The following is a 27272-nucleotide window of genomic DNA, read 5'->3' on the forward strand; positions in this document are numbered from 1 at the left end:
TGGAAGCGCTGGCCCTTTAAATCACCGCCGGAGCCCCTGGCGGCATGCACCCTGCAGTCCCAGCGCTGTTGAAGGGCTGGCTGAGGGATGCTCGCCCCCAGGGTCTGGAGCTGGCTCCCCTCCGGCCCTGGCGAACTCTCATCAGCCCTGCATACGGAGAACTCGTGCTCTCGTCCAGGATTCAGGGATGATGCGTCCCTGTGCCCTGCTCTGAGCCAGAGGCTGGGCTGGATGCCTCCTGAGGTCTCTGCCAACCCTGCTCTATGGGGTCTGTGCCCACAGCAGCGGGGCACAACTGTGACTGGGTGCCTGTGGGGCCTTGCCCTGGGCGCCCTGCCCTTGGCGTGGACCGGACCACTAGGCGCAGGAGTCCGGAGGCAGGGTGGTGGCAGGCGGGACGTGTCTGTGGATCGCTGCCCCGGCCGTGCCCGGCGGCTCTAGGGAGCGTGTGGGGACACGCCGACTGCTAGGACGGAGCCAGACGACTGGCAACTGGGGGCTTCAGGGGGACCGGCCATGTGACCCCCAGCCCGGGGAAGGGCTGGGACAACCCCCCTCCACCCCAGCCCCACCTCTTCCTGCCCCTGCTCCGCCCTGCACCCCGGTGCTGCACTGAGTGTGGGGCTCCTCCATGTTTGGGGGCTGGCGAAAAGGGGCCTGCGGCTGGGCCCCTGCAAGAACCCAGCGGTGGCTGTGGACAGAACCCAGCGGCCTGGTGCTCATGTGGCCAGATCCAGGAATCCCCTGCTACCCCCAGCCCTGGAGAAACCCCTCCGCCGGCCTAGCGCCGCCCCGGGGCAGGCTCCTCCCAGAGGAATCTCTGCAGCCAGTGGAGTGGGGGGGACGCAGCCGTCACGAGCATCCGCAGCGCGTCCGCCGAGGGCACCCAAAGGGAGCCGGGGCTCTGGGCACACGGCCGTGCCCTCCCTCACGGCCTGGACCCCGGACGCTGCGGCCGCAAGCTACTTCCTCCCCCCGCACCAGCTGCCCGGGAGCAGCCCTTGCCGTAAGTGCGGCCCATGTGACGCCGTGGCTTCCTGTGCACTTCCCCGTGTCTGCCTCGGTGCAGTGGGACACGCCGGGCGCTGTGCTCCGCGGCTCAGCCCGCGCCTCGCTCGCCCCTTGCCAGCCCTGCCGCGGGAGCCATGCTGCGCCGCAAGCCGTCCAACGCCAGCGACAAGGAGCAGGCGCAGAAGAAGAAGGTGAGTGTGAGACGCGCCCCTGCCCACTCCGGCACAGGGCAGCCCACGTCCCAGCTGTGACCAGCCCGGCCCGGCCGGCGCTTCCCCCTCTCCCCGCCCCAAGGGGCTCCAGCTGCCGGGGTCGGACCTGACACTAGACTCTGGCAGAGCCCGATCCAGCCAGTTCCAGGGCTGGCAGGGAATGGTGGAGCCCCTGAACTAGTCCTCAGCTCCTGGTCCCTACCCCCCCTCCTCAGCTGGGTGATTCTTTGCCCCCCATCGCTCTTATGTCCCTGCCCCCCCTCCTCAGCTGGGTGTCTCTTTGCCCCCCATCGCTCTTACGTCCCTGCCCCCACTCCTCAGCTGGGTGTCTCCTTACCCCCCATCGCTCTTATGTCCCTGCCCCCCCCTCAGCTGGGTGTCTCCTTGCCCCCCATCGCTCTTATGTCCCTGCCCCCCCTCCTCAGCTGGGTGTCTCCTTACCCCCCCATCGCTCTTACGTCCCTGCCCCCCCTCCTCAGCTGGGTGTCTCCTTACCCCCCCATCGCTCTTACGTCCCTGCCCCCCCCCCTCAGCTGGGTGTCTCCTTGCCCCCCATCGCTCTTACGTCCCTGCCCCCCCTCCTCAGCTGGGTGTCTCCTTACCCCCCATCGCTCTTACGTCCCTGCCCCCCCCCTCAGCTGGGTGTCTCCTTACCCCCCATCGCTCTTACGTCCCTGCCCCCCCCCTCAGCTGGGTGTCTCCTTACCCCCCATCGCTCTTACGTCCCTGCCCCCCCTCCTCAGCTGGGTGTCTCTTTGCCCCCCTCTGCCTGGTTCCTGACTCCCCCGATCTCTGGGGTTGCTCCTGTCTAGGCTCGCACTCACTTGTCCAGGGGCTGACGTGCTCCGAGCAGAGGACGGGGTGAGGGGACCACTAGGGTGGATCCTGCCGCCAGGGCCGTGGGCTGTGGCGTTGCCTTTGCTGGCTGGCTGGGGGTGGCCATGTTGGGGGTTGCCCGGCACCAGATGAGCTGGGAGGGAGCATGGAATGCGTCAGAGCCGGGAGCCGGCGGGGAGATGGCCTGGGATTGCACCGGGGTGAGTGAGAGCAGGGGTGCAGGGGAATGCGGCCCAACACAGGGGTGTGAAAGCCCCTGCCTGTGGAAGGATGGCTGGGGGTGGGGGTGCGCCTGTCACTTCCTGCCTGGGAGGCTGCTGACAGGCTGCGCTGCCTCTGCAGAGAACAGTTGGCTGGTGAGAAACTTGCTCTCAGGCTGGTGAGAAACTTATGCAGAAACCTCACCAGGTTTTAGCTCATGGATCAAAGCCCTTCAAGGTGTTTGTGGCTCAGGCAATTCTAGGCTCAGCAGGCCACGTGCTGCTAACCACTTCCTCTGGCAGGCTGCAAGGACCGGCTTCACTGAGCGTGCAAGCCCAGCTAGCTCCAAGCAGCCAGAAGAGGCTGACGGAGATGGGCTCCTGGGTCTGGCTGGTGTTAGGTGTCGGGGCTCCTCCCCCAACACGCCATGGCCAAGCAGCCTGGATCTCCCAGCTCAGCCCCTGCCAGCAGAGCCCCATGGTGTGCGGTGGCCAGAATGGGCCGGGCGGGAGGCCAGGCCTGGTGTGCAGCCAGCGCAGGCGTCGTACTGGCTCCGGAGACCTGCCTTGAGCACATAGACAGCAGCGGAACCCGTCTCCGTAGGGCGAGGCCGTGGACATCCCCTCATGCCATGAGTGTGCTACAAGGATTTCCCCTGGGACGCTCCTCTCCTGCCCACAGACCTTGGATACAAACATCAAACGCTCCCGCTTAGGGCTGCTAAACATCGGTTAACTGAATAGTCGAGTAACCTCAAGAATACTGATCGTTACTCCACTAGTCGAGAGTCCCTGGGGGCGGGGCCAGTGCACTCCAGCCTCACTCCTGAGGAGCCCCCTGCCATGTCACGCTGCTGCCTCTGGATCAGAGGCAGCAGTGCAGGGGGCCAGGCGGGAGCTGGTCCACGAGGGAAGCCAGTTTAAAAACCAGCTCCCCTCGCGGACCGGCTGCCTGTGGCCCTCCGCTGCCACCTCTGCTAGAGGCAGCAGCGTGGGGCGGCAGCAGCCCCTAACTAGGGGGGTTTGAACTCCCGGAACCAGTGCGAGCGGGAACTGAGCCAGGCTACCTGCCCACCCAGCTCCTAATAGATTTTAAATGCAGAGCCGCAGCAGGGATAGGTCCCCGACCGTTTCAAGCCAGGACTGAGCTGGCCCGCTGGCCAGCCTGCTAAAAAATGTACTGGCAAGTGTGTGTGTGGGGGGGGGGAATGTGTGTACTCTATAGCATTAACCGATAAGCTTTTGCTTATTGGTTCATCGACTACACTCTTACATCCCTACTCCTGCTGGAAGGCTGCAGCATAACACGGCTTTCACCAGCGAGAAAGAAACCAGGCTGCTCCCCAAGGCAGGAGCCTACTTACTACTTACTCCACCTTGTTCTAAGCTGGCTCTGATCACACACGTCCCTGCAAGCAAGACCAAGAAAACCTCCACTCTTGCAGTGATAGCTTGTAATTCCAACAGTCCTCAATATTTACACCACAGCTAGCTCCAGGGTTAAAACCTCCCCAGGAACCCACCCCCAACTAATAACCCCAGGAACCCCATCCCCAATTAACCACCCCAGGAACCTGTTTCATATCTAACCTCCCGAGAAGCCCACCCCCAGCTAATTTCTATGGGACACCCCTGCCCTGAACCAACCACCCTGGCAACCCCACGTCCATCAAGGTCATCTCTCTCCTACACCCCACACCTCTGACTCCAGTTTCGTAATGCACCCCCCTTCCCGGCTGCAGTCACAGGCTCATTCCTTGTACCTCCACATTTCTGTCTCCTGCTTGGCCCTAACTGGGGAGCTACCATCTTCTCTGAGGGCAGCCTGGCTTTAGCCCCACTGGAAACAATGGGGGTGGTGACCATCTTTAGTAGGGTAAGCCTAGGGCTATTAGTGGGTACATAGCTCTACAGCATATTCATCTCCCCCAGGCTGCCTTCTCAGTGTTTGTCTAACCAACAGAACCTCTGCAGCCCTCACGGCTGTGACATGAAACCTGGCTTGCGCACAGCCGGTGCAGCCATGCCCGCCTGAGATGAGAGCTCTGAGGTGTGATGTTCCCCTTCCCCCCCACATTTTGGGGGTGCTAAGTCAGATATCCGCGCTGAGCTCTTTCAGCCCACGTAAGGAGAGCAGCCAGCCGAGCAGGGAGCCCTGTGCCGCCTGCGTGGCGTGAGGGCTTGTTGGGGAGTCAGGAGCAGCAGGCATTGGGAGAGGCCTCCACTTCGTGTTTCATGCTGCCACGAGGGAGCCCAGCCCACAGGTAGGATGGAGCCCAGGGAGCTCACGTCATCACCTTTCGGCAGCTCCTGAGAGCGGTGCCTCGTTCGGGCATCGTTAGTGGGTGGGGCTCGTGTGGGCAGAGCGTGGAAGAGTATCGTTACGTCCCCCGCCAGCTAGCTTGGCTGACAGGAGCTTCAGCTTCAGTCCCACTGACAGCAATAGGAGAAGGCGGCCATTTTGGATCAGGGCTACAGTTCACGAGTTTGAAGACGACAGACCGGGAGCGAACGAGAACCCTAATCCGGCCTCGCCGGCCGTTGTGAGGCTGGGCAGCCCTGCAAGGGAGAGGAAGCCACTAGGCAGCTGAGTGGGGGCAGCGCCCCGCTTTGGAGGGCAGGCGCTGGGCTCCAGGGCACATGGCATGGGAGGTTACAGGCCTTGGAAACAGCCGTCGCCCTCTGCCGTCTGGCCCAGGAACGACAGCCCAGCCCCGGGGGTGCTGGACGGCCTGGCTTCCCCTCCCGTCTGACGCAGCAGGCCCTTGCAACAGCCCTGCACGGCATGAGTGAGCCACTGGGAAGTACCACATCCTTCCTCCTGTCACCATGGAAACCGGCCTATGGGGAAGGCAGGGCAGGCCGAGGCACCCCCCTTGCTGGGGCATCCTCCCCTCACTGCCCCACCCTCCACTCTCACTTCCCCATGTCTCCGGGCTCCTGTTTCTCTGGCCCGGCTTTCCTGCCCTGCCTCTTGGCCCCTGGCGCGCGCCAGCCGCAGCCTCCCACTGGCACTAGCCAGCACTTCCGATTTCCCCATGGAGACTCCTGCCTGACCCCCTTACCCAGCGAGGGCCAGCCCCAGCCGAGACGTTCTCCAGCTCTTCTGGGGAACTTGGCATTTCCGGCACCTGCCCTCCCTGCCCCCCCCATGGACGGGTCACTTAATGCCAACCACGCGCGTCCCCTCCCCCACAAACGGGTCACCTAATGCCAACCCCACACATCCCCTCCCCCACAGATGGGTCACTTAATGCCAACCCCACACATCCCCTCCCCCACAAACAGGTCACCTAATGCCAACCCCGCACGTCCCCTTCCCCACGGACGGGTCACCTAATGCCAACCCCACACATCCCCTCCCCCACAAACGGGTCACTTAATGCCAACCCTGCACGTCCCCTCCTCCACAAACGGGTCACCTAATGCCAACCCCACACATCCCCTCCCCCACGGACGGGTCACCTAATGCCAACCCCGCACGTCCCCTCCCCCACGGACGGGTCACCTAATGCCAACCCCACACATCCCCTCCCCCACAGATGGGTCACTTAATGCCAACCCCACACATCCCCTCCCCCACAGATGGGTCACTTAATGCCAACCCCACACATCCCCTCCCCCACAAACGGGTCACCTAATGCCAACCCCGCACGTCCCCTCCCCCACAAATGGGTCACCTAATGCCAACCCCACACATCCCCTCCCCCCCAGACGGGTCACCTAATGCCAACCCCACACATCCCCTCCCCCACAAACGGGTCACCTAATGCCAACCCCGCACGTCCCCTCCCCCACAAACGGGTCACTTAATGCCAACCCCGCACGTCCCCTCCCCCACGGACGGGTCACCTAATGCCAACCCCACACGTCCCCTCCCCCACAAACGGGTCACTTAATGCCAACCCCGCACGTCCCCTCCCCCACAAACGGGTCACTTAATGCCAACCCTGCACGTCCCCTCCCCCATGGACGGGTCACCTAATGCCAACCCCACTCATCCCCTCGCCCACAAACGGGTCACCTAATGCCAACCCCACACATCCCCTCCCCCACAAACGGGTCACCTAATGCCAACCCCACACATCCCCTCCCCCACGGATGGGTCACCTAATGCCAACCCCGCGCCTTAACGCCATCTGTGTGTCCCCTGCACCTCACCAACAGACATCTGGGATACCTGGCGCCTTCCCCGAATGTCCCTCCACCTCACCGACTGGCGGGTTGCCCGCTGCTAGCCCCACATGCACCCTCTCCAACTCCCAGCTAGACAGGTCTGTGCGTGTCTCCTCTGACCCCTTGACAGATGCTGATCTGCAATACCAGCCCCTTGTTCATCCCACCTGTCTTATTGGCAGATGCTGGCCCCCAGAGCCAGCCTTGTGCGTGTTGCCTTGGGACTTCCTGACAGACGTAGCTCCTAATGTTGGCCCCACGGGTGCCCAGGGTGCACGGGGGAGTCTAGCCTCTTGGGCTGAGCAGCTCTCCCGTACACCCTGGGCACCTGTGGGCTAGAGCTTAAACTCTTGTCCCCATAACCAAACAAGGGCCCGACCCAGCCCTACTCCCTCACCACATCCCACAGACAAAGCCAGAGGAGGCTGCAGGGCTGGGCGCTCCCAGGCCGTGCCAGATGCTGGAGGGAGCTCGCTCAGAGGAAACAGGTTACGCACTGGGAAGGCCCCACAACCCCACCCAGCTGGTTTTCACTTCCTAAGGAGCAGGTTGTGTAGTGCAGTGTGTCAAATGCCCCCAGCCTAGGCCCAGAGCCTCCTCCCAGGGAAACTGGCGAAAAGGAGCAGCTGTAAAATAGCCAGTCTGATTGAAAAGGTCATCTTTTAGCTGGGGTGTTAACACCTCATTGAGATGAACGGGGCCCCTCCCCGCTAGCCACAATGCCCATCAGACAGCCCTGTGATAGTGGGGCCCAGGGATGGCTGCTTTACAGGCAGATCAACTGGAAGGCTGCGTCTAGACGGGCATGATTTTCCGCAAATGCTTTTAACGGAAAAGTTTTCCGTTAAAAGCACTTGCGGAAAAGAGCGTCTAGATTGGCACGGACGCTTTTCCACAAAAGCACTTTTTGCGGAAAAGCGTCCGTGCCAATCTAGATGCGGTTTTGCACAAGAAAGCCCCGATCGCCATCGGGGCTTTTTTGCGCAAAACAATACCGCGTTGTCTACACTGGCCCTTTGGCAGGAGGGCTTTTGCCCGAACGGGAGCAGCATAGCATTTCCGCAAGAAGCACTGATTTCAGACAGTAGGAAGCCAGTGTTCTTGCGGAAATTCAAGCGGCCAGTGTAGACAGCTGGCAAGTTTTTCTACAAAAGCAGCTGCTTTTGCAGAAAAACTTGCCAGTCTAGACCCAGCCAAAATGTTTTGGGTTTTTTTGCTGCTGCCACGCTCCCCTCCACATTAGATGCTTAAATTCCACAGAAATGACGGGCGTGTTCCTGGTCTGCAGGGTGAACGCTCCTGCCATGTACCGTTGCTGCCCTTGTCCCCAGCCTCTCCCCCAGTGCTAGCGCCTTGTTTGGTTCTTTGCCCTTGTGCCGACAGCTGGGCCCTGGGCGGGCAGCCCCCCCGCCCACCATGCACCCCAGACCGTTCCTGAACCAGGTCTCGCCCAGCTCCATGCAGCGCAGCTTAGGCTGCTATTTATAGTAACACGCCAGATGCCTCGCGGCGCTGTGTGAGCGCCAGGGATATTTCCATACAACTGGAGGCTAGTGCTAAAATACCCCGGCCCCGGGCTTCAGAGCCAGCGGGAGCTTTTGGGGGCGGGTGCTAAAAGTCTCTAGCCTTCCTGGCGTGCTGATGGGGCGTGGAGCTCACACAGCCCCTGAAAGGGTTAAGGAAGCCAGGGGAGGCTGCTTCCGTGGGCACCCTGGAGCTGGCCCATGCTCACCCTGGCAGGAAGGAGGGTGGGAAGGGGCCCTGGCAGTAGAGTGCGAGGGACTCATCAGTCACCCCATGGGTGTCCGAGGTGACCTTGGGCTCCAACTCTGAGGGGGCAAAGCCTGGCAGAGCAGCCCCAGCGGCAGGATCTGGGACGGCCAGGGCAGTGCCCCAGGGAGGGAGACAGGCCCAGGCTAAGCGGGTTTGTGCTGGGAGCGCGGCTACACGACCTGCCCGACTGCCAGGCAGCGGTCGATCCAGTGGGGTCGATGTAGCGCGATCCATCAGCTGCCAAGCGTGCTCCTGGCCCGCTCCTCCGCCAGAACGAGGCGCGCGGTGGGAATTGAGGGGAGCGCATCTGCCAGCGACTCCCGGACGCGGCTCGAAGGGCGCCCACAGCCCCGGCCGTCACGCACACACGTGGCGTCCTGGGGGTCGACAGCCTGTGTGCTCGGTTCAGCGGTGTCATCAGGGGACCCAGAGGAGGGCCAAGGCTGCCCAGAGATGGGAAAATCTGTGGCAAAGCCTGCGAGAAGGGTGTGAGCGCCACGCGGCCCAGAGCGGGGCCAAAGCCCCTTTGGCGATGACACCTGTTCCCTCAGGAGAGGGCTGACTGGTGACCTGGCCGCAGAGCCGAGCAGCAGGCGGAAGCAGACTACCGGAGGGGCAGGGGGGCTGTTGGCAGGGAGGAAGCTGTTGCTACACAACCCCCTCCCAGGAGGAGGTGCTGAGGGGTCAGAAACCCACAGACCCCAAGCTGCCTTCATGGGCTCCCCGGAGAGCAAAGCACAGTGAGAACTCCGGGGTGTGCGAGACGGGCTGAGCAAACCCAGCGATCACAGCTCGGCTGCCAGCCAGCAGGTCACGGTTCAGCCGGACAGTCTGCCAGGGTCACCGCTCCCGGCTCACCTCCAGCCCCTCGTACGAGCCAGCAACGTCCTACGGTCGGGCCTGGACACCGGGAGCTACAGGGGGAACGGGGACCTCTGCCCACACCTGCCCGGGAGCCGGGGACCCAAGACCGACAGCGGCCGGGCTGTGGAGCAGGCTGTCCCAGGCGCTCCAAACAGGCAGGAGCTCAGAGGCAGCCGCAGAGACTGGCCAAGGGATGAGACCAGCAGGTGCAGGCTGAAGTGACAGCAAGCGACAGCCCCATTGCGCCGGCACCACCTGGCCCTGTGGTCCGTGAAGGCAACCAGCCCGTGGGCCCAGATTTCCCCCGCGCCCGCGGAAGTGACAGAGAGGGAGGGGCTAAGGCGGCCGCTGGAAGGGCCTGTGTTTGTGAACAGCCCTTGCCCTGCGCTGAATGTGAACAGCATCACCGTGCTCCCCTGCGGACGGGCTTCCGTACAGCATGGCCATGCAGAGCCGGGGCCTGGCACATGGGCCAGCCTTCCCCCGCCCCATCCAGGACGGCAAGCAGTGAACTAGAGAACAGGGATACCCCTTGGCAAACCAGGGCCCCTTTGCGGGTAGAGCCACCGCGCTGCCAACCCCACGCAGATCAACCCCTAAGGCAAGACCCCAAAATCCTGCGAGAGGCTTAAAGCTCCTGAGAAATGTGAACACACAAGAGCGGGTGTGCCTGTGTGAATCTCCCCTTCCGGGTTGTGAGCCTTCGTGACTCAGGTTTTCAGGCTTTTCTGTGTAACCCGGCAGGCTAATGGAGCCTATGGGAATAGGGTCATGTCCCTTTAAATAGTTTTTGCTCTCTCCCGGTGCCGGCTGTGTTCTTGAAATGCCAGCCACCAGCCAGCGCGGGAGGGCGTGTGAGAGGAGGCCTGGCCTGGCGTGGCCAGTTGGAGCCCCCCCCCCGGCTGCCTCATTCATGACTATTGTAGAGCTCGAGACGTAACGCATGGTGGCGAGGATGGGACCCTGGCCCAGGGGTTTGGGGCGCTAGTGGCTGAGCGACAGTGCCACTGCAGCCACGGCGGGTCCGTGACCTGCTCAGTTTGGGGGTGAAAGTGGGTTGGGGACCACTGACTTGTTTGGGAGCCCAGCAGAGGCCTGGCCCACCGCCAGTGAGCGACAGAAACAGGCTAGCCCAGCTAATGGGATAAGGGATGGAAGAAGATGGAGCGAGTGGAACCATGACGCACCACATGGGACGTGGCCTAACAGCACCACTCAATCTGCAGCCGAGGCCGTGGGCAAGATGGTGGGAACTGTGTTTCCCAAAGCCCCTGGGCATCGCAGATCGTCTGCGCCTTTACTAGCAGAACCAAGCGGGGAAGGAAATAATTCCAGAACCTGTGGCTGAGTTCAGGCCACTAACAGCATGGCCTCTTGGGAGCCAGTTTCGCTGACACACTAAGGGGCTGGCTAGTGTGTGGGGTGCCCCACGAACCAATGAGAGAACAGTGGTTGGCAGACGGCGCTGATCCTAAACTGGTGGCGAAGTTACCGTACCAATGGGCACAGCTTAACAAGGATGCCGGGGAGCTGCGACAGCAACTAAGGCAGGGGACGAGGAGGAAGCCCCGCCTGAAGGCCCCCCCCACCATTATTTTTGTGTACAAAAGAGTCGTTCAGCGATGGCTGCATCAAGAACAAACACTCCAGCAAATGGGGCTTTCCAGATGAAACGTGCAGGTGAGTGCAGAGAACACAGCAGCCTGGTTCAGGAGGTACTGCCAGAGATTAGCGCCTGCAGCCCTGTGCAGATGGCAGCCTGCCGTCCCGGGAGGCTGATCCAGCATCCCCACCCCTGAGTAACGTGGAAGACCACACCGGATGGGTGTCGTTACAAGTGGAAGAAGTAGGACTTGCAATGGAGCCGTGTCTAATTTCAGAGCAGGATTAGAGGCACTACAAAGAGGTGATGTTGTAGAAACTCCCACTAAAAACAGGGAGGGGAAAATCTTCATTTCCTGAGTTATTCAAGTGAAAGTAACAGCCAACTGTAAACAGCCTCCACGCAACAGCCGCCCACGTTGTAAAGAGCTGCACTGTCCGGACAGCGACAGCCCCTCTGACACAATGGCCAGAGAGGGTGCTGGTCCCCAGCCTGCCCCATGGCTTTTGATGAGGCAATAAAGTTTGGAGTGTCCAAAGGGGCCCTTCCGTACGCGCATCGTGCCTGTAAAATCAGTGGTGATTGCCCGTGAGAAGAGCCGCAACCCAACTGCTCCATTTTCACACGGGAGCAAATCTCCATAGAGACGCCCCTTTGGTAACGGATGGAGACCCGATGTGACACATCATAGACCGGTCCTCCGCCTTGTCTGGCCGCGTGACCCCGGGCATGCTCCAGAGCCGACACGGCTCACGCTCTGCAGGCTGGCCCACACCAGCGATGCCTGTTGAAAACACAGAGTTACAACACAGGCCCGGTACCTTGTGACTGCCCCAGTGCGTAAGGGACCAGGGGATCGGCAGTCTGGCCTAGTGGTCACATAGCTGGGCTGAGGCCTGCTCACCAGAGACTGGAGTTGCATCACAAGGCCAGGTCCTGTAGATAAGAACCAGGGTCAGAGTTGGGCGGGGGCTGGAGACGGGAGATGAAAGGTGTCCCAGGTTAGAACTGAGCCAGGGTCAAAGGCAGGCTGGAGTGGAGTCGCAGCCAAAGTCGATGTGGTTATCCAGACAGCTTCCAAACCAGGGAGCATTGCTGGCCTCGCACAGGCCTCCTGCCAGGAAGTGCGGATCCGTGGGTGGGGACGCCTGCGAGTGGGCCAGATGCCTTTCCCACACGTGGCTGGTAGTGCCGGGTGTGGCCATTTGGCCAGGGAGGGAATTTTGGGTTGTCACTGGAGCTGCGGGCAGAAGCCCTGGGCGTGGAGAGTCAGACCCCTGGCCAGCGGGTGTGTGAGCTCGCCAGCTCGTGCCCTAGAACACGCCAGAGATGTAGGGAGTTGTAGGATGGAGCCAGAGCCGGGACCCTCGCTACCCCGAGCCCGGCGGGATGCCAGCTGCCAGGGTCACAGTGGCTGGCGCCATGGACTCCCATGGACTGTCTGACAGTATCTGTGCCCCTCCAAACCCACGTGTTGCTACTGCGTGGCGAGGGACAGCCCGGGATCGGGACTCTGGTGTCGGGGCGCCAGGAAACCACCCCCGAGGGCAACGTGTGTGAGAGCATAGTGGGAGCTGGGCCGGGCTGCCATGGGGCTGGTGCGGTTCTCAGAGCAATCCATGCAGGCCCCGGGCCTGGGAGAGAGCCGTGGGAGCCGGGTGAGGATGCCCGGCCTGGAGAGGGAGCAGGCCTGCCCCCCAGCGCCATGCCCTGCCGGAGGGACTGATCCAGGGAGCTCCCCCTTCGAGGGCTGGACTCGCCCCTCGCTGCCGCTGGCTTGACACCGCCGACTCCAAAGCCAGCTGGGGGAAGGGGGGGGGAGTTTCGGGCTCCAAGCTCCCCAGCACCGCTTGTCGCACGGGCCCAGCAGGGGATGGGGGGGGGGGGGGGCTGGATAAGGGCCGGGGCCCCGCAAGCTGCAGCCTGTCCCTGCTGCTCCAGCCTGGGCACGGCCCTGCTACCCCCCCGGCAGGACAGGGCAGGAGCCCTCCGGCCAGCGTGGGGCTGGGCGACTCGCCGGAGGTGGGGAAGGGCCCGGGGACAGACCTGGGGGCCCGGCCTGTGCCTGCCCTGTGCCGGGGGCCAGGCTCCGAGGAGCACCGGGCGGGGGGGCTCAGCGGGGGGGCTCGCCGGCTCACACTGTCCCTCCCCCCAGCTCTCCCTGCAGCGCTCCAGCAGCTTCAAGGATTTCGCCAAGGCCAAGCCCAGCTCCCCCGTGGTGAGCGAGAAGGACTTTAACCTGGAGGCGAACGTGAGTATCTGCCGCCGGCAGCCGACCCCTCCGGGCACCCCGGCCCCGCACCACCGGGGGCCTCTCCAGCCCCGCGCCCAGACCCGCAGGGCTCTCGGCTGGCGGCGGCTCCGAGGGGTCGGAGGTGCCCCGCACAGACGCCGCTCTGCATGGTCAGCTCCCGCGGCTCGCAGCCCCCCCGCCGGGCTCGCAGCCCCCCCCCCCGCCGGGCACGCTCCCACGGGCTCTCAGCCCCCCCCCGGGCTCGCAGCCCCCCCGCCGGGCACGCCCCCACGGGCTCTCAGCCCCCCCACTCTCAGCCCCCCCGCCGGGCACGCTCCCACGGGCTCTCAGCCCCCCCCCGGGCTCGCAGCCCCCCCGCCGGGCACGCCCCCACGGGCTCTCAGCCCCCCCACTCTCAGCCCCACCGCCGGGCACGCCCCCACGGGCTCTCAGCCCCCCCACTCTCAGCCCCACCGCCGGGCACGCCCCCACGGGCTCTCAGCCCCCCCACTCTCAGCCCCACCGCCGGGCACGCCCCCACGGGCTCTCAGCCCCCCCCCGGGCTCGCAGCCCCCCCGCCGGGCACGCCCCCACGGGCTCTCAGCCCCCCCACTCTCAGCCCCCCCCGCCGGGCACACCCCCACGGGCTCTCAGCCCCCCCCCGGGCTCGCAGCCCCCCCGCCGGGCACGCCCCCACGGGCTCTCAGCCCCCCCACTCTCAGCCCCCCCGCCGGGCACGCCCCCACAGGCTCTCAGCCCCCCCACTCTCAGCCCCACCGCCGGGCACGCCCCCACGGGCTCTCAGCCCCACCGCCGGGCACGCCCCCACGGGCTCTCAGCCCCCCCACTCTCAGCCCCACCGCCGGGCACGCCCCCACGGGCTCTCAGCCCCCCTACTCTCAGCCCCACCGCCGGGCACGCCCCCACGGGCTCTCAGCCCCCCTACTCTCAGCCCCACCGCCGGGCACGCCCCCACGGGCTCTCAGCCCCCCCACTCTCAGCCCCCCCGCCGGGCACGCCCCCACGGGCTCTCAGCCCCCCCACTCTCAGCCCCCCCGCCGGGCACGCCCCCACGGGCTCTCAGCCCCCCCACTCTCAGCCCCACCGCCGGGCACGCCCCCACGGGCTCTCAGCCCCCCCACTCTCAGCCCCACCGCCGGGCACGCCCCCACGGGCTCTCAGCCCCCCCCCGGGCTCGCAGCCCCCCCGCCGGGCACGCCCCCCCCGCCGGGCACGCCCCCACGGGCTCTCAGCCCCCCTACTCTCAGCCCCACCGCCGGGCACGCCCCCACGGGCTCTCAGCCCCCCTACTCTCAGCCCCACCGCCGGGCACGCCCCCACGGGCTCTCAGCCCCCCCACTCTCAGCCCCCCCCCGCCGGGCACGCCCCCACGGGCTCTCAGCCCCCCCACTCTCAGCCCCACCGCCGGGCACGCCCCCACGGGCTCTCAGCCCCCCCACTCTCAGCCCCACCGCCGGGCACGCCCCCACGGGCTCTCAGCTCCCCCACTCTCAGCCCCACCGCCGGGCACGCCCCCACGGGCTCTCAGCCCCCCTGCCGGACACACCCCCATGGGCTCTCAGCCCCCCCAGTCTCAGCCCCCCGCCAGGCACGCCCCCACGGGCTCTCAGCCCTCCCAGTCTCTCAGCCCCCCCCCCGGGAATGCCCCCACAGGCTCTCAGCCCCCCCGCTGGGCACGCCCCCACGGGCTCTCAGCTCCCCCACTCTCAGCCCCACCGCCGGGCACGCCCCCACGGGCTCTCAGCCCCCCTGCCGGACACACCCCCATGGGCTCTCAGCCCCCCCAGTCTCAGCCCCCCGCCAGGCACGCCCCCACGGGCTCTCAGCCCTCCCAGTCTCTCAGCCCCCCCCCCCGGGAATGCCCCCCCAGTCTCTCAGCCCCCCCGCCGGGCACGCCCCCACGAGCTCTCAGCCCCCCGCCCTCTCAGCCCCCCCGCCGGGCACGCCCCCACGGGCTCTCAGCCCCCCCCGCACATCGTGGGGCACTGGTGGCCGCCAGGTGCTCACTGAAGACGTGCCGCTCCCTCAGGGCCGGCCTGGGCGCGGGTGGGGCACGGGGGTGTCCTTGGGGAGGGCTCTGCTCCGTGCCCATCCTGTCCCAGTGGGGGGGCTGAGAGGCGAGCCGGGCAGTCGCGTCTCTGGCTCTGTCCCTCCCCCTCACCGCCAGCCGCTCCGGCTGCCCCTGCAGATCCCGGAGGATGACCTGGCCAACGCGCCGCCGGAGGAGGCTGGGAAGAGCGGTGGCATGAAGCTGGGCAAGAAGTGGAGAGCTGTCATCTCCCGCACCATGAACCGGAAGATGGGCAAGATGGCCGTGAAGACGCTGGCCGAGGGGAAGGTCAGGAGCAGAACAAAGGCCTAGAACCCAGAGAACCCACAGAGCCCGGCGTGGCTGCCGGCCTGGCTGGCTCGGTACAATCCAGGCTGCTCTTTCCTAGCCCTTGGGGTGGCATAGAAAGTCTTGTCAACGTGACCTGGTGCGCTAGGGCCTGCCTGCGCCTACAGGGGGCAGCCTGCCCAGCCCCGCTCCCGCCCCCGAGGCTGTTAACCCTGGGGCCTACTGACAACGCAGTCATGGCAACACTCCAAACTTTCCCTTTTAGGAACTGTGAGGTCTGTGCAAGACTGGTGTGTGGACATCCTTGCCTGCCTGGCCTCCGAAATCCCTGGGGGGGTGGGGGAGGGGGGGGCGGGCGAGGGGTTTCCTCTTACTTATGTACCTGCTCTGCCCACAGGGCCTGAGGCCAGCTAAGACCTGCGTGGAGCGGGTGGGCGGGGACGCCCCGGCTGGCGCAGGGTTGTTCTGTGGTAGTGGCAGAGGGCGCCCCAGCCAGCCTGCATCTCACCGTCCCTGTGCCAGCGCCCCGGGGGCATTGGGCGGTGCTGTGCCTGGCGTCTGAGTCTCCTCCAGGGGCCTGTGGCGGGCTCTCTGATCACTCAGGCCCCCTGCACTGGCCTCTCTCCCCGCCCCGCGGGCCCAGGGCTGGGGGCTCCGGATGGTGGTGGGGCTCCGAGCTGCCCCACGGCTCCTCTCCCCCCTGCAGGAGGCACCCAGCCTCCGGGCCTGCCGGGCCAGAGCTGCCCTGGGCCCTTGGACCTCGCTTTGGCAACTGTCTGGGGCGCTGCCCCACCGGCCCAGGGAGGAGGCGGCCCCAGCCTGCTCTAATTGTCCTTGCCTCTGCCCGCTGGCTGCAGGGAGAAGCCGGGGAGGAAGGGCCCGTGTCGCTGGACGGCAGCCTGGAGGAGCCGAGCCTCGAGAAGATGCCCTTGTCGTACCTGGAGTTTGAGGAGGAGCCGCACATGCCTCTCAGCTGCCAGACGTCCAGTGGTGAGCGCAGGGGCCGGGCTGCTCCCACTCCCAGGATCAGCAGAGTGCTCCAGGGCCCCTCCCGTGGCCAGCTCTCCGTGGCCACCTCTGGCGGCAGGAGAGGGCCCGGCCCGCAGCCGTCAGCCTGGCCACGTGGCCACGCCGCCCCGGCTCTTGCCACCCTCCGGAGCTGCCTGGGCTTTGCTCTGGGACTGAGAGGCAGGTTCCTCCCCCCTTCGCCTGTCAGCCCCCGAGTGACTGCTGCGGGCCCTGGGACTGACCGGGCGACCGCCGGCGCCTCTGCTGCCCCAGCCTGCTTGGGGCAGGGCCTGGCGGCGAGCTGCCCCCGGTGAAGTGGGAAGCCGCCCTAGCTAGTGGGCTCGGGGGTGGCCCAGCTCACCTAGAGTCCCTCGCCCCTGCCTTGAACCTCCCAGGATCACCCCTCAGCCTCCTGCACTCAGCTGCCGCCGGCCGTGCTCTGGGCAGCCTGGGTGCTGCGCCCGCAGGCCCTACACCGCTCCCACGCTGTACAGCAACACCTCCCCTCAGGCCCTCGGCGGCCTGGCTCCGGGCCCCGCACCGCCGGCAGCGGCAGCGCCCCTGCGAGGAGCATCCCGCCTCGCTGGGGCTCCTGCTCCTTGGCAGTGGGAGAGCCGGGGCGGGCACGGTGGAAACCAACCCCTGCGCCCAGCACACAGGGCAGAGGCAGCGGCCCCGGGGCGGGGCTGGCTCCCAAGCAGGCAGGCACATGCCCCGGCCTGGCTGACGTCTCGCCTGCCACAGGGAGCGAGCGGGGCTGCACCAGTCCCAGCACCGCGGGCAGCAACCGGGACAGCGTGCAGTTGGAGGAGCCCGGCCTGCCCTACAGCGGCCCTTTCTGCGGGAGAGCCCGGGTCCACACGGACTTCACGCCCAGCCCCTACGACAGGGACTCGCTGAAGCTGCGGGTGAGTGAGGCGCGGCCGGTGGCCGCAGAGGCGAGGGGCTGCTGTGCGCACACCCCACCGGCCCCTGCTCACTCGGCCTCCGCCGGCTCCGGGCAGGGAGCCACCTCCCCATGGTGCGGCCGGGGGCAGGTTCGCGGGCAGCCCAGCTGAGGGGGCGGGCGGGGGGTTCCCACGGCCGTCCTTGCCCCCAGTGTCTGGGCACCGAGGATGCCAAGGGCCGGAGACTCCCCTGGCAGCGGGTTCCAGAGCAGAGGCTGGGGGAGGAGGGGTCGTGCCACGAGGCGCCAGGCAGCGAGACTGGGATTAACTCTCCCTCCCAGCCAGCTGCTCTCTGGGGCGTGGCCCAGGGCACAGGCACCCGTGGCAGAGCTGCCAGGAGCTGCCTTGTGGCCAGCAGGATCGTCCCTCAGCCTGCTCAGCCATCGCCCAGAGCAGAGCCCCGTGCGGGAGGCTGGCTCCACTGCCCCTGCCGGAGGCTACCAGGCTACAGAGAGCTCAGCCTTGGGGCCAAGTGAGGCGGGGGCCACCGCCCAGGAGCCAGCCCCCGCTGCGCCAGCCCTGCAGACAACACAGCTGGCTCCCAGCACAGAGCTGCGGAGATGACCCGCCTCTGCCCTCCCGCCACCAGGACCTGAGCGCCCCTGGGTTCCTCCCCCCCCCCCCGCCAGGCCACCGCCCCGGGGGCACCAGGCCCAGGGACACCAAGGGCCCTTCCCCAGAGAACCAGGGCCCCCCTCGCCTGCTGCCCTAACCACTGGGCCAGCCTTCCCCAAGCTAGTCCAGGGCGCTGCTTGGGCTCATGAACGCTGCAGCCTTGGCATCAGCCCCACACCAGCCTCTCGCTCCCCGGGGGGCCAAGAGCCGCCAGCCCCGGGGGCCTCCTGGCTCCAGCCAGGCTCTGCTGCCGCTCTCCTCAGGTCTCCCCCGTGCGCCCAGCCCTGAGCAGCTGGCCGAGCCCTGCCCGTCTGGCCAGCTGGCACCAGAGGAGCTCACCCAGCAGCTGCTGGCAGGGGAGATGTAGGGGAAACCCTGGCACAGGCAGCCTCGCCCTTGCTGCAGGGGCTGGAGAAAGGACAACACCCCTTCCCCCTCCCAGTGGTACCTCTGCGTGGCTGCTCCCCTCTGCCTGTAGCTGTCCTGCGGGGGTCCGGCCCCCAGCCGGCTCCTACCCTTGGCACTGCCAGGAGAGCCGCTGCGCCCAGCCCCCGCCACACCCAGCCCCCGCCGCGCCCAGCCCCCGCCGCGCCCAGCCCCCGCCGCGCCCAGCCCAGGGATGCTCACGGGGGCTCCTCTCGCTGCCTGGCCCAGAAAGGCGACATCATCGGGATCATCGAGAAGCTGCCCATGGGCACCTGGACGGGGGTGCTGAACAACCGCGTGGGCTCCTTCAAGTTCATCTACGTGGACATCATCCCCGAGGAGCCCGCGCCGGCCCGCAAGAGCCGGGGCCACAGCAAGAGCAAGCGGCCCAAGCCCAAGACCTTACATGAGCTGCTGGAGCGCATCAACCTGGAGGTGAGAGCCAGGCTGGGAACCCCCTCTGCTCCCCTCGCCTTTCAGTACAGCCGCACCCAACACCGGGACCCCCTCCGCTCCCCTCGCCTTTCAGTACAGCCGCACTCAACACCGGGACCCCCTCCGCTCCCCTCGCCTTTCAGTACAGCCGCACCCAACACCGGGACCCCCTCTGCTCCCCTCGCCTTTCAGTACAGCCGCACTCAACACCGGGACCCCCTCCGCTCCCCTCGCCTTTCAGTACAGCCGCACCCAACACCGGGACCCCCTCCGCTCCCCTCGCCTTTCAGTACAGCCGCACCCAACACCGGGACCACGACACCTCCGCACCGTCCTGTCCCATCCCCTCGCCTTTCAGTACAGCCGCACCCAACACCGGGACCACGACACCTCCGCCCCCTCCGCTCCCCTCGCCTTTCAGTACAGCCGCACCCAACACCGGGACCCCCTCCGCTCCCCTCGCCTTTCAGTACAGCCGCACCCAACACCGGGACCCCCTCCGCTCCCCTCGCCTTTCAGTACAGCCGCACCCAACACCGGGACCGCGACAGCTCCGCACCGTCCTGTCCCATCCCCTCGCCTTTCAGTACAGCCGCACCCAACACCGGGACCGCGACACCTCCGCACCGTCCTGTCCCATCCCCTCGCCTTTCAGTACAGCCGCACCCAACACCGGGGCCCCCTCCGCTCCCCTCGCCTTTCAGTACAGCCGCACCCAACACCGGGACCACGACACCTCCGCACCGTCCTGTCCCATCCCCTCGCCTTTCAGTACAGCCGCACCCAACACCGGGGCCCCCTCCGCTCCCCTCGCCTTTCAGTACAGCCGCACCCAACACCGGGGCCCCCTCCGCTCCCCTCGCCTTTCAGTACAGCCGCACCCAACACCGGGGCCTCCTCCGCTCCCCTCGCCTTTCAGTACAGCCGCACCCAACACCGGGGCCCCCTCCGCTCCCCTCGCCTTTCAGTACAGCCGCACCCAACACCGGGGCCCCCTCCGCTCCCCTCGCCTTTCAGTACAGCCGCACCCAACACCGGGGCCCCCTCCGCTCCCCTCGCCTTTCAGTACAGCCGCACCCAACACCGGGACCACGACACCTCCGCCCCCTCCGCTCCCCTCGCCTTTCAGTACAGCCGCACCCAACACCGGGACCGCGACAGCTCCGCCCCCTCCGCTCCCCTCGCCTTTCAGTACAGCCGCACCCAACACCGGGACCGCGACAGCTCCGCCCCCTCCGCTCCCCTCGCCTTTCAGTACAGCCGCACCCAACACCGGGACCGCGACAGCTCCGCCCCCTCCGCTCCCCTCGCCTTTCAGTACAGCCGCACCCAACACCGGGGCCCCCTCCGCTCCCCTCGCCTTTCAGTACAGCCACACCCAACACCGGGGCCCCCTCCGCTCCCCTCGCCTTTCAGTACAGCCGCACCCAACACCGGGACCGCGACAGCTCCGCCCCCTCCGCTCCCCTCGCCTTTCAGTACAGCCGCACCCAACACCGGGACCGCGACAGCTCCGCCCCCTCCGCTCCCCTCGCCTTTCAGTACAGCCGCACCCAACACCGGGACCGCGACAGCTCCGCCCCCTCCGCTCCCCTCGCCTTTCAGTACAGCCGCACCCAACACCGGGACCGCGACAGCTCCGCCCCCTCCGCTCCCCTCGCCTTTCAGTACAGCCGCACCCAACACCGGGGCCCCCTCCGCTCCCCTCGCCTTTCAGTACAGCCGCACCCAACACCGGGACCGCGACAGCTCCGCCCCCTCCGCTCCCCTCGCCTTTCAGTACAGCCGCACCCAACACCGGGACCGCGACAGCTCCGCCCCCTCCGCTCCCCTCGCCTTTCAGTACAGCCGCACCCAACACCGGGACCGCGACAGCTCCGCCCCCTCCGCTCCCCTCGCCTTTCAGTACAGCCGCACCCAACACCGGGGCCTCCTCCGCTCCCCTCGCCTTTCAGTACAGCCGCACCCAACACCGGGACCGCGACAGCTCCGCCCCCTCCGCTCCCCTCGCCTTTCAGTACAGCCGCACCCAACACCGGGACCGCGACAGCTCCGCCCCCTCCGCTCCCCTCGCCTTTCAGTACAGCCGCACCCAACACCGGGACTGCGACAGCTCCGCCCCCTCCGCTCCCCTCGCCTTTCAGTACAGCCGCACCCAACACCGGGGCCCCCTCCGCTCCCCTCGCCTTTCAGTACAGCCGCACCCAACACCGGGGCCCCCTCCGCTCCCCTCGCCTTTCAGTACAGCCGCACCCAACACCGGGACCGCGACAGCTCCGCCCCCTCCGCTCCCCTCGCCTTTCAGTACAGCCGCACCCAACACCGGGACCGCGACAGCTCCGCCCCCTCCGCTCCCCTCGCCTTTCAGTACAGCCGCACCCAACACCGGGACCGCGACAGCTCCGCCCCCTCCGCTCCCCTCGCCTTTCAGTACAGCCGCACCCAACACCGGGGCCTCCTCCGCTCCCCTCGCCTTTCAGTACAGCCGCACCCAACACCGGGACCACGACAGCTCCGCCCCCTCCGCTCCCCTCACCTTTCAGTACAGCCGCACCCAACACCGGGACCGCGACAGCTCCGCCCCCTCCGCTCCCCTCGCCTTTCAGTACAGCCGCACCCAACACCGGGACCGCGACACCTCCGCTCCCCTCGCCTTTCAGTACAGCCGCACCCAACACCGGGGCCCCCTCCGCTCCCCTCGCCTTTCAGTACAGCCGCACCCAACACCGGGACCCCCTCCGCTCCCCTCGCCTTTCAGTACAGCCGCACCCAACACCGGGGCCCCCTCCGCTCCCCTCGCCTTTCAGTACAGCCGCACCCAACACCGGGGCCCCCTCCGCTCCCCTCGCCTTTCAGTACAGCCGCACCCAACACCGGGGCCCCCTCCGCTCCCCTCGCCTTTCAGTACAGCCGCACCCAACACCGGGACCCCCTCCGCTCCCCTCGCCTTTCAGTACAGCCGCACCCAACACCGGGGCCCCCTCCGCTCCCCTCGCCTTTCAGTACAGCCGCACCCAACACCGGGGCCCCCTCCGCTCCCCTCGCCTTTCAGTACAGCCGCACCCAACACCGGGGCCCCCTCCGCTCCCCTCGCCTTTCAGTACAGCCGCACCCAACACCGGGGCCCCCTCCGCTCCCCTCGCCTTTCAGTACAGCCGCACCCAACACCGGGGCCCCCTCCGCTCCCCTCGCCTTTCAGTACAGCCGCACCCAACACCGGGGCCCCCTCCGCTCCCCTCGCCTTTCAGTACAGCCGCACCCAACACCGGGGCCCCCTCCGCTCCCCTCGCCTTTCAGCACAGCCGCACCCAACACCGGGGCCCCCTCCGCTCCCCTCGCCTTTCAGCACAGCCGCACCCAACACCGGGGCCCCCTCCGCTCCCCTCGCCTTTCAGCACAGCCGCACCCAACACCGGGGCCCCCTCCGCTCCCCTCGCCTTTCAGCACAGCCGCACCCAACACCGGGGCCCCCTCCGCTCCCCTCGCCTTTCAGCACAGCCGCACCCAACACCGGGGCCCCCTCCGCTCCCCTCGCCTTTCAGCACAGCCGCACCCAACACCGGGACCCCCTCCGCTCCCCTCGCCTTTCAGCACAGCCGCACCCAACACCGGGGCCCCCTCCGCTCCCCTCGCCTTTCAGCACAGCCGCACCCAACACCGGGGCCCCCTCCGCTCCCCTCGCCTTTCAGCACAGCCGCACCCAACACCGGGGCCCCCTCCGCTCCCCTCGCCTTTCAGCACAGCCGCACCCAACACCGGGGCCCCCTCCGCTCCCCTCGCCTTTCAGTACAGCCGCACCCAACACCGGGACCACGACACCTCCGCCCCCTCCGCTCCCCTCGCCTTTCAGTACAGCCACACCCAACACCGGGGCCCCCTCCGCTCCCCTCGCCTTTCAGTACAGCCGCACCCAACACCGGGACCACGACACCTCCGCACCGTCCTGTCCCATCCCCTCCCCTTTCAGTACAGCCGCACCCAACACCGGGACCACGACAGCTCCGCCCCCACCGCTCCCCTCACCTTTCAGTACAGCCGCACCCAACACTGGGACCACGACAGCTCTGTCCCGTCCTGTCCCATCCCCTCGCCTTTCAGTACAGCCGCACCCAACACCGGGACCACGACAGCTCCGCCCCCTCCGCTCCCCTCGCCTTTCAGCACAGCCGCACCCAACACCGGGACCATGACAGCTCCGCCCCCGCCGCTCCCCTCGCCTTTCAGTACAGCCGCACCCAACACCGGGACCAGGACACCTCCGCCCTGTCCTGTCCCATCACCTCGCCTTTCAGCACAGCCGCTCCCAACACCGGGACCACGACAGCTCCGCCCCCTCCGCTCCCCTCGCCTTTCAGTACAGCTGCACCCAACACCAGGACCACGACAGCTCCGCCCCCTCCGCTCCCCTCGCCTTTCAGTACAGCCGTACCCAACACTGGGACCACGACAGCTCCGCCCCCTCTGCTCCCCTCGCCTTTCAGTACAGCCGTACCCAACACTGGGACCACGTCAGCTCCACCCCATCCTGTCCCATCCCCTTGCCTTTCAGTACAGCCACACCGAACACCGGGACCACAACAGCTCTGCCCCGTCCTGTCCCCTTGCCTTTCAGTACAGCCGCACCCAACACCGGGACCATGACAGCTCTGCCCCGTCCTGTTCCCTTGCCTTTCAGTACAGCCGCACCGAACACCGGGACCACGACAGCTCTGTCCCGTCCTGTCCCATCCCCTCGCCTTTCAGTACAGCCGCATCGAACACCGGGATCATGACAGCTCTACCCCGTCCGGTCCCCTCGCCTTTCAGTACAGCCGCACCGAACACCAGGACCACGTCAGCTCTGTCCCGTCCTGTCCCATCCCCTCACCTTTCAGTACAGCCACACCGAACACCAGGACCACGACAGCTCTACCCCCTCCGATCCCTTCACCTTTCAGAACAGCCGTACCGAACACTGGGACCAGAACAGCTCCACCTCGTCCTGTCCCATCCCCTCACCTTATAGTACAGCCGCACCGAACACCGGGACCACGACAGCTCTATCCCCTCCAATCCCTTCACCTTTCAGTACAGATGAACCAAACACCAGGACCACGACAGCTCCGCCCCGTCCCGTCCCATCCCTTCACTTTTTAGTACAGCCGCACCAAACACCAAGACCATGACAGCTCTGCCCCCTCTGATCCCTTCACCTTTCAGTACAGCCGCAACGAACACCGGGACCACGCTATGTCCCATCCCTTCACCTTTCAGTACAGCTGTGCCGATCCCGGGGACCACGGCCACCGAGCATGGTGGCAGAACGCAGTTCTCCTCTACAGAGCACACTGCAAACTAGAGCGGCTGTTTTTCTAGGAGCCCTGCCCTAAGGACTATTCTGGGGCCATCTCTGGCCTGTGCTGTACAGGGGAGCCCCCTGGCCTTGCAAGCCACGAATGCTCCCGTCAGTCCAGTAGGCAGGCCAGAGTTAACCCCGGTGCGGCTGAGGCCAGGATAGACTAGCATCGGCCCATGGAGCGAGGGGCCGTTGGAGCCCTGCCGGCAGCGGTCCCACTGCTCCTCTTTGCCAGGGGTTTCTGCAGCCCCCGGGCTGGCAGCGGGGTGGGAGGGTAAATAGACCCTGCGGCCCGGGCCGTGCGTTCTGCCGGGTGCTGAACGGTCTGTCCCCCCAGGAACACATCTCCACCCTGCTCCTCAATGGCTACCAGACCCTGGAGGACTTCAAGGAGCTGCGGGAGACTCACCTCAATGAGCTGAACATCATGGACCCGCAGCATCGCGCCAAGCTGCTCACCGCTGCGGACCTGCTGCTGGACTACGACAGTAAGGAGCCGACACCTGCTGAGACCCCCCCCTGCAGCGGGCCCTGGCCTGAGCCAGCCTGCAACTCCCGGCTGGCTCTGGCCCTCCCTGCAACCACCTGCTGCTTGGGGCAGCCGGCCCCCAGGCGAGGGGCCGGGAGGCAGGGGGCCCTGGGCGTTAGCTGCTGACTCAGCCACTAGGGCAGCTTCCCCTCCAGCCCCAGCTGGCAGCCAGGCAGGTTAAGCCCAGCCAGTGCTCAGCCCACAGCCCACATGGCACCTGCTCTGCCCAGCGGCCTCCCGGTGCCCAGGCAGGGTGAGCCCCGGAGACCTCCCCGCAGCAAGCTGCTCCGTGCGCCCGGGGGAGCAGCAGGAGGGGGACAGAATAAGGCAGGGGCCTCCCCCAGGGCAGCTGGCCAGACCCAGAGCAAGTCGTAGCTCGTAAACCAGATCGTCCCTGCAGCAGCCTCCCCCCCGGCCCGGCCCAGCCCTCTGGCTTTACCGCAGGGGTGTCTCAGTGCATCTCGGGGCCAGTGCCAGGCCTCAAGTCCTGCTGGGGGGCCAGTGGGCACCCCCCTCTGGTAGGGCTGCAGGGGTGGCCCCAGTATCACAGCTGCTCGCTCCGTGCCCGTGGCCGGGGCAGGCGGGTCAGAGCCGTCCCACCCGTAGGATGGTCCCGTTTGGCCCTGCAGCAGCCGCCCCAGCTGTCCTGTGGATGGGAGTTCCCCTCGCTCCGGTCAGCCGGCAGGACCCTGGGCAGGCGGAGGCCGGCAGCAGGGATCAGCCCCCCCCCCACACACTCACCATGGTGGCAGGAGGCCCGGGAAGGGCAGCCATGCAGCAGCCTGTCCTGCCCCCTCCCCAGCTCCTGGGCCAGCAGCCGGGCACAGGCCGGACTGGGAACCTGCTTGGGCTGCAAACGGCCCACGAGTCCCCAGCTCTAACACTTCAGCTTCCCTCCCCGGCAGCAGCCAGCGAGGCGGAGGAAGGGGAGAGCTCCGAGCGGCAGCCGTCCCCCACGGACCCCAAAGGGGACATCCCCCGCGACTCGGGCTGCTTCGAAGGATCCGAGTCACTGGAGAGCGGCCGGGACGAGGCGGAGCTGCCCTGCACTGAGGAGCAGCTCCGGGCTCTGGCGCTAGACGAGTCCTCCTGAGCCTGCCCTGCCCCAAGCCTGCGAGGAGCAGCACAGGACAGGACCCCCGGGCACGCCCCACCCCCAGGCACGGTGCCCACCCTGCAGGGGACTGGCATTGGGAGCCCGAAGGGCAGACACTGGGGCTGGTCCACGGTCGGCTGCCGAGGTCCCCGCCCTACAGCTCTGTCCTGGGGGAGCCGCCGGGGCCCCCCCGCACTCCAGCCAAAGACAGACCCTGCTGCTGCCAATCGCTCGGCCCCCAGCCTCTCCATTAGACCCTGCAGGCTCTGCGCCGTGCACTAGCTGAGAGCCGGGGGCTGCCTGGGCCTCGCTGGAGGCTGCGGGAAGCAGCACCCCTTTGAACGGGAAGCCGGCGGGAGGTGGCTGGCGTCCCAAAGCCCCGTGCCTGAGGCCGGGCAGCGGAAGGTGCCCAGCAGAGGCTGTCTACGAGGGCAGCTACGCGAGGAGGCCAGGGAGCTGGACACCGAGGATGGAGAGCGCTGTGGCTCTAGCGCAAGGCGGCTGCAGGGGGACCCGTGGCAGAGCAGGGCCACGGGGCCCACGCGAGAGCCTTGCCACGCAAAGCGCCGGGAGCAGCATTCCCCTGCATGGGGCGCGTCCTTGCAGGGCCCAGCTTGGCGGGAAAGCAGAGGATTTGGTTCCAGGGGCTTTGCTGGCCCTCGTCACAGCACGCCGAGTCGTGGAAATTGGCCCATGCTGCAGCAAACCACCCCCCATGTGCATTCTCTGGGGCTCTGGCCGGCGGCGGCTCGGCAGGAAACACACCAGTGTGTTGGAAAAGCCCTGCACCCGCACTCCCAGCCTTCCCTGCCCTCTGGCCCGTCTGCCCTGGCGAGGCAGCGTCCTCGCCTCCCCCGGGCGACGACAGCCGCCGGGCACGGCCACGCCCAGCCTGCCCCCAGGAAGCTGATGCGGAGCTGGCTGGCAACAATCCTCGTTGCTCCACGCCGGGGCCCACAGCCGCCCACACGCCCCCAGGGGGCAGAGACCCAGGGTGCCCACCACCTGAGTCCATGTGCTGGCCCCTGCTCAGCGCGCCAGACAGACCGACCCCGGCGGGCTGGGCACACGGACTACGGGAGCAGCCCTGTGCGGCTCAACGCAGGGCGGCGTGGCTGGCGTCGGGGCTGTCCGAGGGGCGCCGTGCCCGGGCCCTCTGAGGAACACTCGGTAAGGAGATGCAGCGAGCGGAGCGGCTGGGTAACCGGCTAACTCCGGCCCCGGCGCCAGAGGCTGCAGCGCCCACAACTGCTGCCAGGAGCCCTGGCGTCCAGCAGAGACCTTTGGCCCCAGCTCGGGGGCAAGCCCTGAACCGCAGGGCGCCTCTGCCCGTAAAAACGTGCTGGGGCGGTGAGGTAGGTCTGGGCTTTGCATTCGCCCCCTGCTTGACCCCAATAAAAGCTGCTCCGCCCTACGGCTCCGTGCATCAGCCTCCTGCCTCCCCCCAGCCAGGGAAGGGGCTCGGGAGCCGGGGATGCCATCTCCCCTCGCGGGAGGGGCAGTACAAGGCTTCCGCCTGTTAGAAACCGATCCCCCGTGAGGGGTGGCTGCCTCCCTCCCGCCCCAGCCTGCAACTTCCCCCCGTTTCTACCGGCCCAGCGGCCTGTGTTCTT

At 67.1% G+C, this 27272-nt stretch overlaps 1 protein-coding gene across 3 annotated transcripts; it reads left to right on the plus strand.

Annotated features, from left to right (window-relative positions):
* The first annotated feature begins 384 nt into the window (after positions 1 to 384).
* SASH3 (SAM and SH3 domain containing 3) lies at positions 385 to 27075 on the plus strand. Of its 3 annotated transcripts, XM_075896612.1 has the most exons (8): positions 385 to 1202; positions 12832 to 12927; positions 15119 to 15268; positions 16126 to 16258; positions 17021 to 17184; positions 18493 to 18699; positions 24372 to 24522; positions 25469 to 27075. In XM_075896612.1, the coding sequence occupies exons 1-8, from the start codon at positions 1146 to 1148 to the stop codon at positions 25654 to 25656; spliced, it is 1146 nt and encodes a 381-aa protein (XP_075752727.1). In that variant the 5' UTR covers positions 385 to 1145; the 3' UTR covers positions 25657 to 27075. The 3 variants fall into 3 exon arrangements, with proteins under 3 accessions (XP_075752727.1, XP_075752726.1, XP_075752728.1); XM_075896611.1 differs by lacking the exon at positions 385 to 1202 and having other exon boundaries at positions 11454 to 12927; XM_075896613.1 differs by lacking the exons at positions 385 to 1202; positions 12832 to 12927 and adding an exon at positions 12966 to 13079.
* The last annotated feature ends 197 nt before the right edge of the window (positions 27076 to 27272 follow it).

This window comes from Pelodiscus sinensis, chromosome 13 (genome assembly GCF_049634645.1).
Source record: "Pelodiscus sinensis isolate JC-2024 chromosome 13, ASM4963464v1, whole genome shotgun sequence".
In the NCBI taxonomy this organism is placed as follows: Eukaryota; Metazoa; Chordata; order Testudines; family Trionychidae; genus Pelodiscus; species Pelodiscus sinensis.